The sequence below is a fragment of the Plectropomus leopardus genome, chromosome 18 (genome assembly GCF_026936395.1).
Source record: "Plectropomus leopardus strain MGB_pleo_1.0 chromosome 18, ASM2693639v1, whole genome shotgun sequence".
In the NCBI taxonomy this organism is placed as follows: domain Eukaryota; kingdom Metazoa; phylum Chordata; class Actinopteri; order Perciformes; family Serranidae; genus Plectropomus; species Plectropomus leopardus.
The window spans coordinates 15,245,931-15,259,249 of NC_142193.1; the positions used below are offsets into that span (position 1 = coordinate 15,245,931).

Sequence of the window (13,319 nt, forward strand, 5' to 3'; positions counted from 1 at the left end):
GACAATTCAAAAGTCCATCTATATTTTTAAAATTATGCAAAATCATTTAACATATATATCTCTACAAGTCTTCATTCAAATGCTACAAAAATAGACAGACATTCTTTGGGTAGGAGATATCACATGTTTTAAATGGCATCAGTTAATAAAGTAACCAGGAGTGAATCGCAGGTAAAAGTAGAAAAACTTCAAGTAACAACAGGTTAAATGGTTACAATTCAGGTTGAGAAAGCATTATTTCAGCACTGCTTGGTTTTTGCCTTTCCTAGCTAATGGAATCAAACACAGTCAGTTTCCACACATTTAAATACCTAATTTCTTCTCCATTTCCTCCTTCAGTATGTTCTTCTTGATCTAGAAAAACACAAAGAAGCAGCCATTTCAGTCTCATTATAGTAAGCAAACAAAAGTCACTGCGGCTATCTCGATAGCTCAGTATTGTTGGTCTTAGAGTAAAAGCATCATACCTTTCCAGAGGCTGTCAGAGGGTAGCTGTCTACAAAGATCACATAGTGTGGGATCTTGAAGTGAGAAATCTAGAAGAGAGAAGAAAAAAAAACACGGTACTGCTCTGCTCTGATTTGGGATATATTTAGATATATCAAATCACCTGCTCTCACCTGGCCTTTGCAGAAGTCTCTTATCTCTTCTGCACTGGACATCTGGCCCCCTCTCAGCCTGATGCAGGCACACACCTGCTCGCCCAGCCTCTCATCTTTCACTCCAACCACCTGGGGAACACACACACAAATACAACAACTAGAATAGAGATTCATTGATAGGTGGCTGTATATCTTTGCTATCAGCTGTGTTGAGACAATGTGTCTGATCTTTGCTGCCCTCTAGTGATTCTGAGTCTCACCTGAACCTCCTGTACTTTGGGATGTGTGAAGAGAAATTGCTCGATCTCAGCGGGGTAGATGTTCTCCCCTCCTCGAATAATCATGTCTTTCATGCGCCCTTCAATGCAGCAGTATCCCAGACTGTTCAGGCTGGCTGTGTCACTGTGAAGAAGAAGAAGAAACACACATGTAACATGTAAGCATCAACCCCTGTGCCACTAGCATGCCTCTGTACTTTCTCTACAAGACAACCAGTGCACATTGTGTATACACTGATTACTGGCAACATTAAACCACTGACATGTGAAGTGAACAAAATGCATCACCTTCGTTTCAACACAGTGTTCAAACTCTGTTCTAGATCAAATACCCCCTTAATGGTAACGGCACCATGTGACAATACAAAAACTGCTCAGGAGTGGCCCAGTGAATGGGACAAAGAGCTGAAGGTGTAGATTTGGCCTCTAAATATCCAAGATCTGAATCTGATCGTGCATCTGTGGGATGTGCCTGAAGAAGTCAGATCCATGGGGGCCACACCTCACGATCCATAGGACTCAAAGAATCCAATGCCACATAGGTGTAAAATTCAAGGGGGACACAGGGGACACATCCCGCTCAATATTTGGAACATCGTGGGTATTTACAGAATAAATTAATACAATAAAGACTCAAACTGGTGCATAAAAATCTACCAGAAAGCAGGAAATTAAGTGTGTGATACTCAAATGTTCCTGGAGAAGGATCCCCCAACCCTCACATTTCATACTTGTCTTTGCCAATGTGAAACTTAGGCCCTTGCAACACCTGGGTGCCAGACACCATAAAACACAGAAGTAGGCCCCCCCGTGGATCAGATTTGGCTCTGACCTGTTGAGGCATGGACATGCAGGAGCTCTGGGGTTCCAGCACATCCCACAGATGCTCGATTAGATTAGTATCTGAGGAGTTTGGAGGCCAGGCTGATGCCCTGAGCTCTTTGTCACCTTGGTCTGAATGGTGTTTTGGTGGGTTTTGCTTCTCAAGTGATGTCTACATGAATGCTAAGACCCAAGGTCTCCTGGCAGAATACTGCATTGTAATTGTATGATCAATGTTGCTAACTTCACTTGTCAGAGGTTTAAATGTTATGGCTGATCAGTGATTAGTATCTTACCCAGTCCGGTACCAGCGGTCTTGGGAGATTACTTCACTGGTTTTCTCAGGGTCATCCCAGTATCCATGCATCACACAGCTGCCTCTGATCATCAGCTCTCCTGAGGCCCCCAGAGGAACGAGCTCCCCAGTAGTAGGGTCCACCACTTTAGCCTATAGTGAAATTGTGCAGGTATTATCCACAGTGTTGTATGGTTTTGATGAAAATTGTGCAAAAAATGAAGCATACCTCAGTATGGCTCATGATACACCCAACAGTGTTTATCTTCAGCTCTTCATTGTCTTGTGGGAATCCAAGAAATGTAATGGGGCTGTTCTCAGTGGTTCCATAGCCTAACTATTAAAAAATGATACACACATGTTTTTATATGCTGGAGAAACTATACTCAACAACAAAGTGTTATTTGACAAGTGAAGGACATGTAACCTCTCACCACTATCTCTTTCATGTTCATGTTTGTTATCAGTTTTCTCACAATCTCAGGAGGGCACGGAGAACCTGCCATGATACCTAAAATACAGCAGCATATAAACAAAGATGCCTCAAATGCCTAAAATAGGCATTAATTGGGTTTTACTTTTCAAAATCCCTTACCAGCTTCAACTGATGACATATCATACTTGTGTATCTCTTGTTGGCTGAGCATGTCGGCGTACATTGTAGGCGTACCATAGATAGAATTGCACCTTGAGTGAAAAAAACAAAAATCAATTAAAGTGCTTTTTTTAAGTCAGTTAGGTAATGAGCAGCATGACATACCTTTCACTCTGAATGGCCTCTAGGTTGGCTTGGCTGTTGTAGCCAGTGGAAGGGAAGACCAGCGTGATGCCATGGACTGCCATACACATCCCACCCAGCACAGAGCCAAAGCAGTGGTACATGGGTACGGGCACACAAACTCGCACCTGAGGCTGATAGAAATATAAAGAATAATATTATTACATTTCACTTTCTGTGTTTTTTTCAAACTAAGAGTCGAATATGGACTTACCCTCCGTTCATAACCAATTCGGAGACCCATAAAGTAAGCATTGTTTACGATATTGTGGTGGGAAAGACAGGCTGCCTTTGGACTTCCTGTAGTCCCCTGGAACAAATAAACAAGTATCATGGCTGGATCTGAAAAACTGCTCCATCATAATGTCAGTCCAAGATATGTAATATGTCTGTGACAGTGGTAAAGATGCAATACTGAAGGTTACTGATGTGAACTGGATGTTGATGGGCTCATCGAAGGACAGTTTGCTGTGCAGATCCATCAGCTCTTTGTGGTGTCGACTCTCTCCTGCTTGCATCACATCCTCTACGTGAAGCATCCCTGGCTGTCTGCTGTCCGTCACAATCACCATACGCAAGTCTGGCAACCTGCAGAACAAAAAAAAGTTTTTATGTCACATCCACAAAACCATTAATTGCATAAAGTGTGTGAGGTATTTCGATTGTCCTGCTCTTAATGTTATTAGAGTATGTAACGTGTTAGATGTGACACTTTTCACTGGCTCTGTCAAACCTGGAGCTTTTGATCACGCCCTCTGTGGTTTTGTCGATCTCTGGGCAGAGCTCCCTCAGCATCTCGCAGAAATGTTGGGTTTTAAACTGGGTAGGGCAGACCACAGCTTTACACTGGACCTGCATATTGACAAAACAGTCCTGTTCAATTTGTGTTCTTACAATGTTAAAGAATGATTTTTACGATGAATACAATAAACTGTCAGAAGTCATAGTTTTGTATTTTACTTTGCTGTATGTGATTATTAGTGGTGGAAAAAGTACTTAGATTGTTGCTTCAGTAAAAGTAGCAGTGCCAGAGTGAAGATACTAGTTATGCATTCAAACTCTTACTTAAGTAAAAGTATACAAGCATCCAAATATATTAGAAGTACAAAATGCAAAAGTTATCCTGCTGTATGGCCAATTTTATAACAATGTTTGTAATGTTAGTTAACTATGATCATTGATGCATTGATATTAATATGTATATTTCTTCTGTGCCTCAGCTGGTAGAGGTAGGACTTGTTATTTATTTATTTAATTATTTATTTTATTTTATTTTTTTTTTACTATATATACACTGCTACCACGTGTATCTTTTGAATTGAACCAAAGGGGACACCACCACTGGTGGTTATGTAAGTACGCTGTTAGGTAACTCATCTCACCTTCTTTAGAGTAAACTCCACTTCCTTCACCTGATAAGCTGGGTTCAATGACACCTGCACACATAACAACAGTGTAAAGTCAAGTTTATGTGTAAAACCCCTCACCACACATTTTTCACGGGCTTTTTACCATAACATACATATGATATATTCTGAACTACATGGCTGAATACCCTATTACATTATACAGTGTATGGATACCTATTTACATTTTAGATAACAGAATAGCTTTCCAGGGGCCTTGAGAGGGTTCAGTGACACTTGACAGCAGAGTGTTTGGTAACACAGCAGATTTTGTGAGCAGTACTAGAGTGACAATATTTGAAACAGGTGACTGACCAGTACAATTCCAGCTTTGGCTGAAGCAAACTGGAAAAGGATCCACTCATATGTGTTTGGTCCCCAAACTCCTAGTCTGTCACCTCGCTTCAGGCCCAAAGCAAGCAGACCTGCAGCCGCCTTGTCAACCTGCACCAACAAATTCCACAAAATTAGTGAGTTTTTCTCCAGCAGCTGTAGAAATTCTGACATTTTCCTTTCTAGCTGTGATAGAGCTTGATCATTTTTTGTGATTTCTGAGAATTCATTTTAATTCATGTTTAAAAATATCTGACTGGTACTGCTTCATTGACAAACCACACTGATAGTTTTTAGAAGGTAAATTTTGTATCTCAGGATGACCATGTGTGATTACATTGGTGGTTAAAAGGTCAAAAAAAATATTTTATCAATCTAAAAAGTTTACAATGAAAGAAAATAAAAAATAAATAAAAAGTTACACTTAGCAGTGATATGACAACTTCATCTCACTCATTGTTTCAAGGTGTTCCTTATTGAAACAGGAGTCCCACTGGTACAAAATATACCTTGTTTAAGGGTTGATACTGAATGCAGAAGCTGAGGACCCCGAATTCAAAACTCACATCCTGCTGAAACTGTGCAAAGGTTTTCCTGATCCCGTCTTGCAGGAACACAACAGCTTCACGCTCAGGCCAGCGCTCAACTGTGGAGTCCAGGCTCTGGCCCACAGTCAGGGGGAGCAGAGAGAAGGTGGAGGTGCCATGGACATAGCTGCTGCTCAGAGAGGGATTGAGAGGAGGACTGTCCACATGGAGGGACCTGGCATACAAACATTTAGGAAACAGCACAACGGTCAAATATACAACACGGATTATGATTTCAGATTAATTTCGGATAATGATTGAATTAATTTCCAGACACTTTGTAAAGTATGTCAAAAAATGTCATATTATAGCAAGTTGAGAGATTTCACAGTATATTATGCCATAAAAAAGTCATAGTATGGTGTTTTGAAAAATGTCATTTATAGTATATCATAGAAAATGTCATAGTATGTCATAAACAATGTCATAAACACCTCAACATAATGTCAAAAATGTTATTGTATGTCAAAAAATGTCTCAGTAGTGTCATGAAAATTTCCATAGCTGTAGTGTCCTGAAAAATGTCATAGTATGGTGTGTCATACAGTCATAGTGTGATATATAAAAAGTCAGAGTATAGCATGTCCTAAAATGTTATTTAAAAAGTAATAAAAGTCATTGTATAGTGTTTCATAAAAAAATCATATTATAGTATGTTAAAAAATGTTATAGCATGGTGTGCCATATAAAAATGTCATAAAAATATATTATTTTGTCAAATAATCATTTGTCAAAAATGTCCTTGTATACTATGATGAAAAATTTCATTTTATAGTGTCACAGAAAAATCAGTAGTATGTCTTAAAATAAAGTAACAATAGATTCAACAAGTATTGTGCAATAATTAGGTAAAGCAAAGTATAAAAGAGATGAACACACACATTGTGGCTAATTTACACAGGAATTAACAAAGGGAGAAAAGCCTCTATCAGCTAAACTGATTGCACTTGTGAGAGCTGGCCTTTTCCCAGCAGGAGTGTTTGATATATCCACCCTGCCTCTGGTGGGTCAGACGATCTCTCTCTGGGACTTTTAACAGAATACAACATTCAGAGTATTTCTATGATGCTGAGTCTAAATTGAGATTGTCTTTACATAGTTCTCAACATAGAGGTGGCCACCAGCTAGCAGCTACACAAACCAACATCACAAAATATTCAAGAAAATTCAATCCAGTAAGATGCGATTATTAACATGCCAGCAATCAGAAAATGAACAACACAGGCAGTCAAAGGCACACTGAAGGTTAAAAGGTTAAATGGTCTTTGATAACCAGTTTTTAAATTTAACTGTCTCTGGGCTACAGGTAAATAATTCACAGAGACAGAAACTGACCATTATACTGTTCTCTTTGTTTTTTTTTCAATCAATTCCATCAATTTTTCATTGAAAAAATTGATGGAAATCTCACCAAGATCTTTCAATTAATTTTAAAGCAATGTTTTTCTATATTTACAGGAAAACATTACAGACTTGAATGTAACACAAACATTGACCACCGAGGAGTATAAACTTACCGACACCACTGACGCAAACTTGTGCTGCATAATTTCCAAGCCTTGAGTCCATCTGCAGATCTGAGATTGTGAGCACAGGATCTTAGCAGTGCTGACATTGCTCTTAAATATCCCAGTCTGTTTCTGCTGGATCTAAACACTGACTGGTTAGACGTTAAACAAGCCGGGTCTTGCCTGCCTATCTGTGAGTAATGTTTAACCTCCAGTCATCCTGGCTGTGTGAGAGCCAACCTGCCCTTTCAAAAAGATTTTATCACAAGAAAATGTTACCTATGAAGAAACAATATGAATCATTTACCAGTACAGACAAAAACAGACATAAAAGAGTTCCAGCAAGGTGTCACACCAGTCTTTTTCCTGACACATTGCTGGGGTACGCACATAAGATTTATAATGTCTGCACTCAAAAAGCAAGAGACAAGGAGCTGCTGATAAACATGAGCCACCGGAAAAGAAAAAAAAGTTGACATTACAATTGCTTTATATAAATATGTCGATATATTTTACTTATGAAAACTTAATAATCATATTGGAACTGTTAACACTGTCTTGGAGAGTAGTTAAACTTTGTCCCTTACCTACAAGCTAGGGAAGAAGTAACAGAAATATCCCATAATTCCCCACTTCTTTTTCAAAAGCAGAAAAAGAAAATGTGTTGTAGTAGGCCTATATTAAAAAAAATGTCATCCTACTTAAATATTAGATGTTATTCAGTTGAAATGCTGTTTTTAATGTAACTGCCAAAAGATTTACATCAAACGGATTTTAACAATTTTGGTAAAATAAAATGAAATAAAATAAGGATAAAATGTGCACATTTTTGCATACTCAACAAAATAATGGTTTGAATGATTACAGCTTCACATAATGGAGCCTGTGGTGCCACCTAAAGGCTATGAAATACTTTTTACTATAAATAAACAAGGGGAAAACACCTTTTATAACTCATAATTTTTTACTCAAATTTAAAGGCCCAATTTCTTCTCCATGTCCTCCCTCAATATGTTCTTCTTGATCTAGAAAACAGAAAGTAGCAGCCATTTGATTATAGTAACCAAACATAAGTCAGCACTGCCCTCTTGACTGTTCAGTAATGTTGGTGTCAGAGCAGAAGTCTTGTACCTTTCCAGAGGCTGTCAGAGGGTAGCTGTCCACAAAGATCACATAGTGTGGGATCTTGAAGTGAGAAATCTAGAAGAGAGACAACACAAACTGTACAGATGTGCTTTGATTGTGAGCATAATTAGACATATCAAATCACCTACTCTCACCTGGCCTTTGCAGAAGTCTCTTATCTCCTCTGAACTGGAGATCTGGCCCTCTTTCAGTTTGACGCAGGCACACACCTGCTCGCCCAGCCTCTCATCTTTCACTCCGACCACCTGGGAAACACACAGAAATACAACAAGAATGTAGATCTAACATTTCAGCCCATCAGTAAAACTGAAACATATCCTCAAAAAATGCACAATTAACAGAACACTGACAGTTGTCCCTACATTTAGAGACATAAGTTATGGCTTCAAGGTGTATCTTTGCTGTCATTCGTTTGAAGTCAATGTGTCTGATCTTTGCTGCCCTCTAGTGGTTCTGAGTCTCACCTGCACCTCCTGGACTTTGGGATGTGTGAAGAGAAATTGCTCGATCTCTGCAGGGTAAATGTTCTCCCCTCCTCGGATGATCATGTCTTTTAAGCGTCCATCAATGCGGCAGTATCCCAGACTGTTTAGACTGCCGATGTCGCTGTTTAAAACAAAGATCGCACTGCATATTATGTGGTGCTGAACGTAAAAATATGGCTACAATTTTTCAGCTGATATATATTGAATATTTAGCTCTTTTTTCTCATATTTACCTCATTTTTCTCACATTTAAGACAGAAATCAATTTGAATCTAAATGTTAAATATTTATGTTGAATCTAAATCTAAATAGTACATTTAAATATTAAATGTAAATCAAAATGTTAATGTTAAATGTTACATATAAAATGTAGAAGTTCAATTTAAATCTCAATGTAAAATCTTAATATCGAATCTACATCTAAGTATAAGATCTAAATCTACAGGGGAAATCTTACCCTTAGTATTAAATCTTAATATAAAATCAAATTAAGTTTAAATGCTAAATATAAATCTGTGGTGTGGGTTCATTCTAAATAGGTTGGAAAAAATTAAAGATGCAGTGTGGGGTATTTGCATAATTTCCAAGCATTTTAACTTAATATTTATATTTAACATTTATTTCTTAAACATAAGCACATTGTTAACAATTACATTATACATATATTACTTTTACATTCTCGTATTTCTGTCTAATGTGTGAGGAAAAATTGATAAATGTGAAGTGAGTGATCTAAAGATTCAAAAATGTCAGCTAGTAAATTGTAACCTCTAAATTTGGCACTCTTTGGCACTATTGGCATAATATGCCAGATAGCCTAAAATATCTCCCCTGTAAGCATCAGGCTCTGTATTTTCTCTTGTACAGAACAATTCAGTGTAGCCTACATGGTAAATATAGTATCTTACCCAGTCCTGTACCAGCCACCGTGGGAGATAACCTCTCTGGTTTTCTCAGGGTCGTCCCAGTATCCATGCATCACACAGCTGCCTCTGATCATAAACTCTCCTGAGGCCCCCAGAGGGATGATCTCCCCACTAGTAGGGTCCACCACTTTAGCCTATAACCAAGACACAAAGGCATGAGTCACACTGTTCTTATGAGGATGTGCAGATAAAAATGAGGCATACCTCAGTGTGGCTCATGATACATCCAACAGTGTTTATCTTTAGCTCCTCGATATCTTGTGGGAATCCCAGAAATGTAAGAGGGCTGTTCTCAGTTGTTCCATAGCCTAACTATAAAAAAACATTACACACACATGTTGTTATATGCTGGAGAGGATATACTTGTGTAAGTTTAATTCAGCACATGTGACCTCTTACCACTATCTCTTTCATGTTCATGTCTGTTATCAGTTTTCTCACAACCTCAGGAGCACAAGAAGAACCTCCCATTAGGCCTAAAACACAGCAGCACTTAGCCAAGGATGGCTCAAATAGTTGCTGAACATCGCACCAATTTAAATACAACAAAGTAATCATGTTTTAGTCTTCAAATCCCTTACCAGCTTCAACTGATGACAAATCATACTTGTTTATCTCTTGCTGGCTGAGCATGTCAGTGTACATTGTGGGAGTGCCATAGACAAAATTGCACCTTGAGTTAAAAACAAGAATTAAGTCAAAGGCATGATGTTTATTTAAAAGTCAGTTAGGCATTGAGCAGCATGACATACCTTTCACTCTGAATGGCCTCTAGGTTGGCTTGGCTGTTGTAGCCAGTGGAAGGGAAGACCAGCGTGATGCCATGGACTGCCATACACATCCCACCCGCCACAGAGCCAAAGCAGTGGTACATGGGTACGGGCACACAAACCCGCACCTGAGGCTGATAGAAATATAAAGAATAAAATTATTACATTTCACTTTCTGTGTTTTTTTCAAACTATGAGACGAATATGGACTTACCCTCCGTTCATAACCAATTCGAAGACCCATAAAGTAAGCATTGTTTACGATATTGTGGTGGGAAAGACAGGCTGCCTTTGGACTTCCTGTAGTCCCCTGGAACAAATAAACAAGTATCATGGCTGGATCTGAAAAACTGCTCCATCATAATGTCAGTCCAAGATATGTAATATGTCTGTGACAGTGTTAAAGATGCAATACTGAAGGTTACTGATGTGAACTGGATGTTGATGGGCTCATCAAAGGACAGTTTGCTGTGCAGATCCATCAGCTCTTTGTGGTGTCGACTCTCTCCTGCTTGCATCACATCCTCTACGTGAAGCATCCCTGGCTGTCTGCTGTCCATCACAATCACCATACGCAAGTCTGGCAACCTGTAGAACAAAAAAAAAAAGATTTTATGTCACATCCACAAAACCATTAATTGCATAAAGTGTGTGAGGTATTTAGATTGTCCTGCATGTTATTAGAGTATGTAACATGTGTTAGATGTGACACTTTTCACTGGCTCTGTCAAACCTGGAGCTTTTGATCACGCCCTCTGTGGTTTTGTCGATCTCAGAGCAGAGCTCCCTCAGCATCTCGCAGAAATGTTGGGTTTTAAAGCGGGTAGGGCAGACCACAGCTTTACACTGGACCTGCATATTGACAAATCATGTTAATGCTTTAGGACTCATTATATTAGTGATTTAAAATTGTTTGTTTATAATACGTCAAAAATTTGATATTTTATGTTATTAATCCTAACCTGAAAAGTAACTAGAAAATAAAGGTAACAAATATATATAGTAAACAGTACAATATTGTCCTCTGAATTATAATGTGGTAAAAGTATAAAGTAGCAGAAAATTGAAATAATGAAGTACAGTACTAGTACCTCAATATATTATTGATGTACAGTACTTGAGTAAATGTACTTAGTTACTACCTTCTTTAGAGTAAACTCCACTTCCTTCACCTGATAGGCTGGGTTCAATGACACCTGCACACATAGCAACAGTTTAACATCAAGTGTATGAATACAGCCCCTAACTACACATTCATAAGATAATGTATTTATGTAAATGAATGTCCATCAACAGTGTTAAGGTACAACAACAGAAAAACTCTCCAGGGCCCCTGAAAGGGTTCAATGTCCTGCTCACTGACACTTGACAGCAGATATACAGTAGTCTATTTAACTACAAGGCTACATTGCAATGTAATTTTAAAGGGGTTAACAACTCCCAAACTGACCAGTATAATTCCAGCTTTGGCTGAAGCAAACTGGAAAAGGATCCACTCATACGTGTTTGGTCCCCAAACTCCCAGTCTGTCGCCTCGCTTCAGGCCCAAAGCAAGCAGACCTGCAGCCGCCTTGTCAACCTGCACCAACAAATGTCACATGTAAACAATTCCTCACCACCAGTCATAGAAATTCTGAGATAGAAAATAGATCAATACAAAAAAGTTTCATAGCTTTAATTCCTTTCCTAGCATTTAATCAGTTAAGGGGATTTTTGAGAAGGCTGACAACAATTTCTCCCAAAGAATAAAATTAATGTTTAACAAACTCTAATGGGTATTTTTTCATGTCGAATCACAGACACATCAGACTAAAAGCTTTTAGGAGGCACATTTTGTGTCTCAGGGCAGCCATATAGGATTTTGGTCAGGTGTCAAAAGGTCAAATAAATATAACCCTAATCACTTAACATTAAAACAAAAGGTACAAACCATTTACATTTAGCAGAGTTTTGATGATTTTATCTCACTAGTTGTGTCAAAGTGCTCATTATTGAAACAGGAGACTCATTAGTATATCATTAATAGTTTTTTTAGGGTTGATGAATGCATGAAGGCACAAAATGTAAAACTCACATCCTGCTGAAACTGTGCAAAGGTTTTCCTGATGCCGTCCTGCAGGAACACAACAGCTTCACGCTCAGGCCAGCGCTCAACTGTGGAGTCCAGGCTCTGGCCCACAGTCAGGGGGAGCAGAGAGAAGGTGGAGGTGCCATGGACATAGCTGCTGCTCAGAGAGGGTTTGAGAGGAGGACTGTCCACATGGAGGGACCTGGCATACAAAGATTTAGGGAAAAGGACAGGTGTTGCATACCAAGAAAAGTAGGCTTAGTCTTAATGTCCAAGAAAAGTCAAAACATTAGTAGAACAATGTATTGTGAGGAGACTTTTTTAAGTGCACTGGTAGTGACCCTTAAACCTAACAAGCATCATATGGAGAAACAATCAGGTATTCTTGAGATATTATGTTCAAGAGAATGTGGCAAGTTACCCTGACTTTTTTCCACCAAAATCTAATCACTTCATCGGATATTTGTGCCGAATTTTAAGAAATTCCCTCAAGGTGTTCTTGAGATATCGCATTCACGAGAATGGATGAACCTTTAAGTCACAGTGACCTTCAACCACCATAATCCAGTCACTTAGTTGAGTCCTTGTGGACATTTGTGCTAAATTTAATGAAAATTCCTTGAAGGTGTTCTCGAGATATCACACTGAATGGGACAGATGGACTAACGTACAGACAGAAAGCCCGAAAGCAAAATGTCTCCGGCTACAGCTTTTGTTGGCCTGGTGGCATAAAAACTATCCATTGTGAGTCAGTCAGTGTTATAGAACACGATCACTGAATTTCTTGTCAATTAAAAATAGATTGCTTCAATGCAAAATCACTTCAAAATACTTGGTTCTGGAGGATGCATTTTACACCCCTGAAGAGAGAAATTCATTTTGTTAAAATGTTGAATGATAACCAGGTTTTTAGTTTGACCACCTCGAGGCAAAAAGTGAAGGACCCAGTGAGATTAATATTGTCTGTAATACTGTCATTATGTTTTTTGAAATCAGTGACTTAAAACCGATTTTATATCTAACAAAGATCTTTGTAATTTGATTTGAAAGCCTCCTCAATGTTTTTGAAGTAAAACAATGTTGCCATTTGACCAATTAAGGTATAGAGCATTAAACTTACTGACACCACTGGAGCAAACTCGTGCTGCATAATTTCCAAGCCTTTCTGTGTTTGAGTCCATCCACAGATCTGAAACTGTGAGCGCAGGACCTTAGCAGTGCTGACATTTCTCCTAAGTATCACACAGTCTGTTTCAACTTGATCTTAACGGTGACTGCTGAGAAGACACTTGGTCCTGACACCAAATTAGCTGGC

At 38.7% G+C, this 13,319-nt stretch overlaps 2 protein-coding genes across 3 annotated transcripts; both read right to left on the reverse strand.

Annotated features, from left to right (window-relative positions):
- On the reverse strand, nucleotides 1–7,582 carry LOC121957085 (medium-chain acyl-CoA ligase ACSF2, mitochondrial-like). 2 transcript variants are annotated; one of them, XM_088069108.1, is made up of 17 exons: nucleotides 7,554–7,582; nucleotides 6,619–6,678; nucleotides 5,081–5,276; nucleotides 4,497–4,625; nucleotides 4,158–4,211; nucleotides 3,509–3,627; nucleotides 3,201–3,363; nucleotides 2,990–3,085; nucleotides 2,758–2,909; nucleotides 2,593–2,684; nucleotides 2,432–2,508; nucleotides 2,227–2,334; nucleotides 1,999–2,150; nucleotides 863–1,004; nucleotides 621–731; nucleotides 468–536; nucleotides 1–354 (listed from the first exon to the last, which is right to left on the reverse strand). In XM_088069108.1, the coding sequence occupies exons 1-17, from the start codon at nucleotides 7,565–7,567 to the stop codon at nucleotides 304–306; spliced, it is 1,785 nt and encodes a 594-aa protein (XP_087925234.1). In that variant the 5' UTR covers nucleotides 7,568–7,582; the 3' UTR covers nucleotides 1–303. The 2 variants fall into 2 exon arrangements, with proteins under 2 accessions (XP_087925234.1, XP_042361530.2); XM_042505596.2 differs by lacking the exon at nucleotides 7,554–7,582 and having other exon boundaries at nucleotides 6,619–6,751.
- On the reverse strand, nucleotides 7,496–13,319 carry LOC121957086 (medium-chain acyl-CoA ligase ACSF2, mitochondrial-like). Its single transcript, XM_088069107.1, has 16 exons — nucleotides 13,125–13,319; nucleotides 12,011–12,206; nucleotides 11,387–11,515; nucleotides 11,079–11,132; nucleotides 10,670–10,788; nucleotides 10,362–10,524; nucleotides 10,151–10,246; nucleotides 9,919–10,070; nucleotides 9,748–9,839; nucleotides 9,566–9,642; nucleotides 9,371–9,478; nucleotides 9,149–9,300; nucleotides 8,220–8,361; nucleotides 7,890–8,000; nucleotides 7,741–7,809; nucleotides 7,496–7,634 (listed from the first exon to the last, which is right to left on the reverse strand). The coding sequence occupies exons 1-16, from the start codon at nucleotides 13,229–13,231 to the stop codon at nucleotides 7,584–7,586; spliced, it is 1,818 nt and encodes a 605-aa protein (XP_087925233.1). The 5' UTR covers nucleotides 13,232–13,319; the 3' UTR covers nucleotides 7,496–7,583.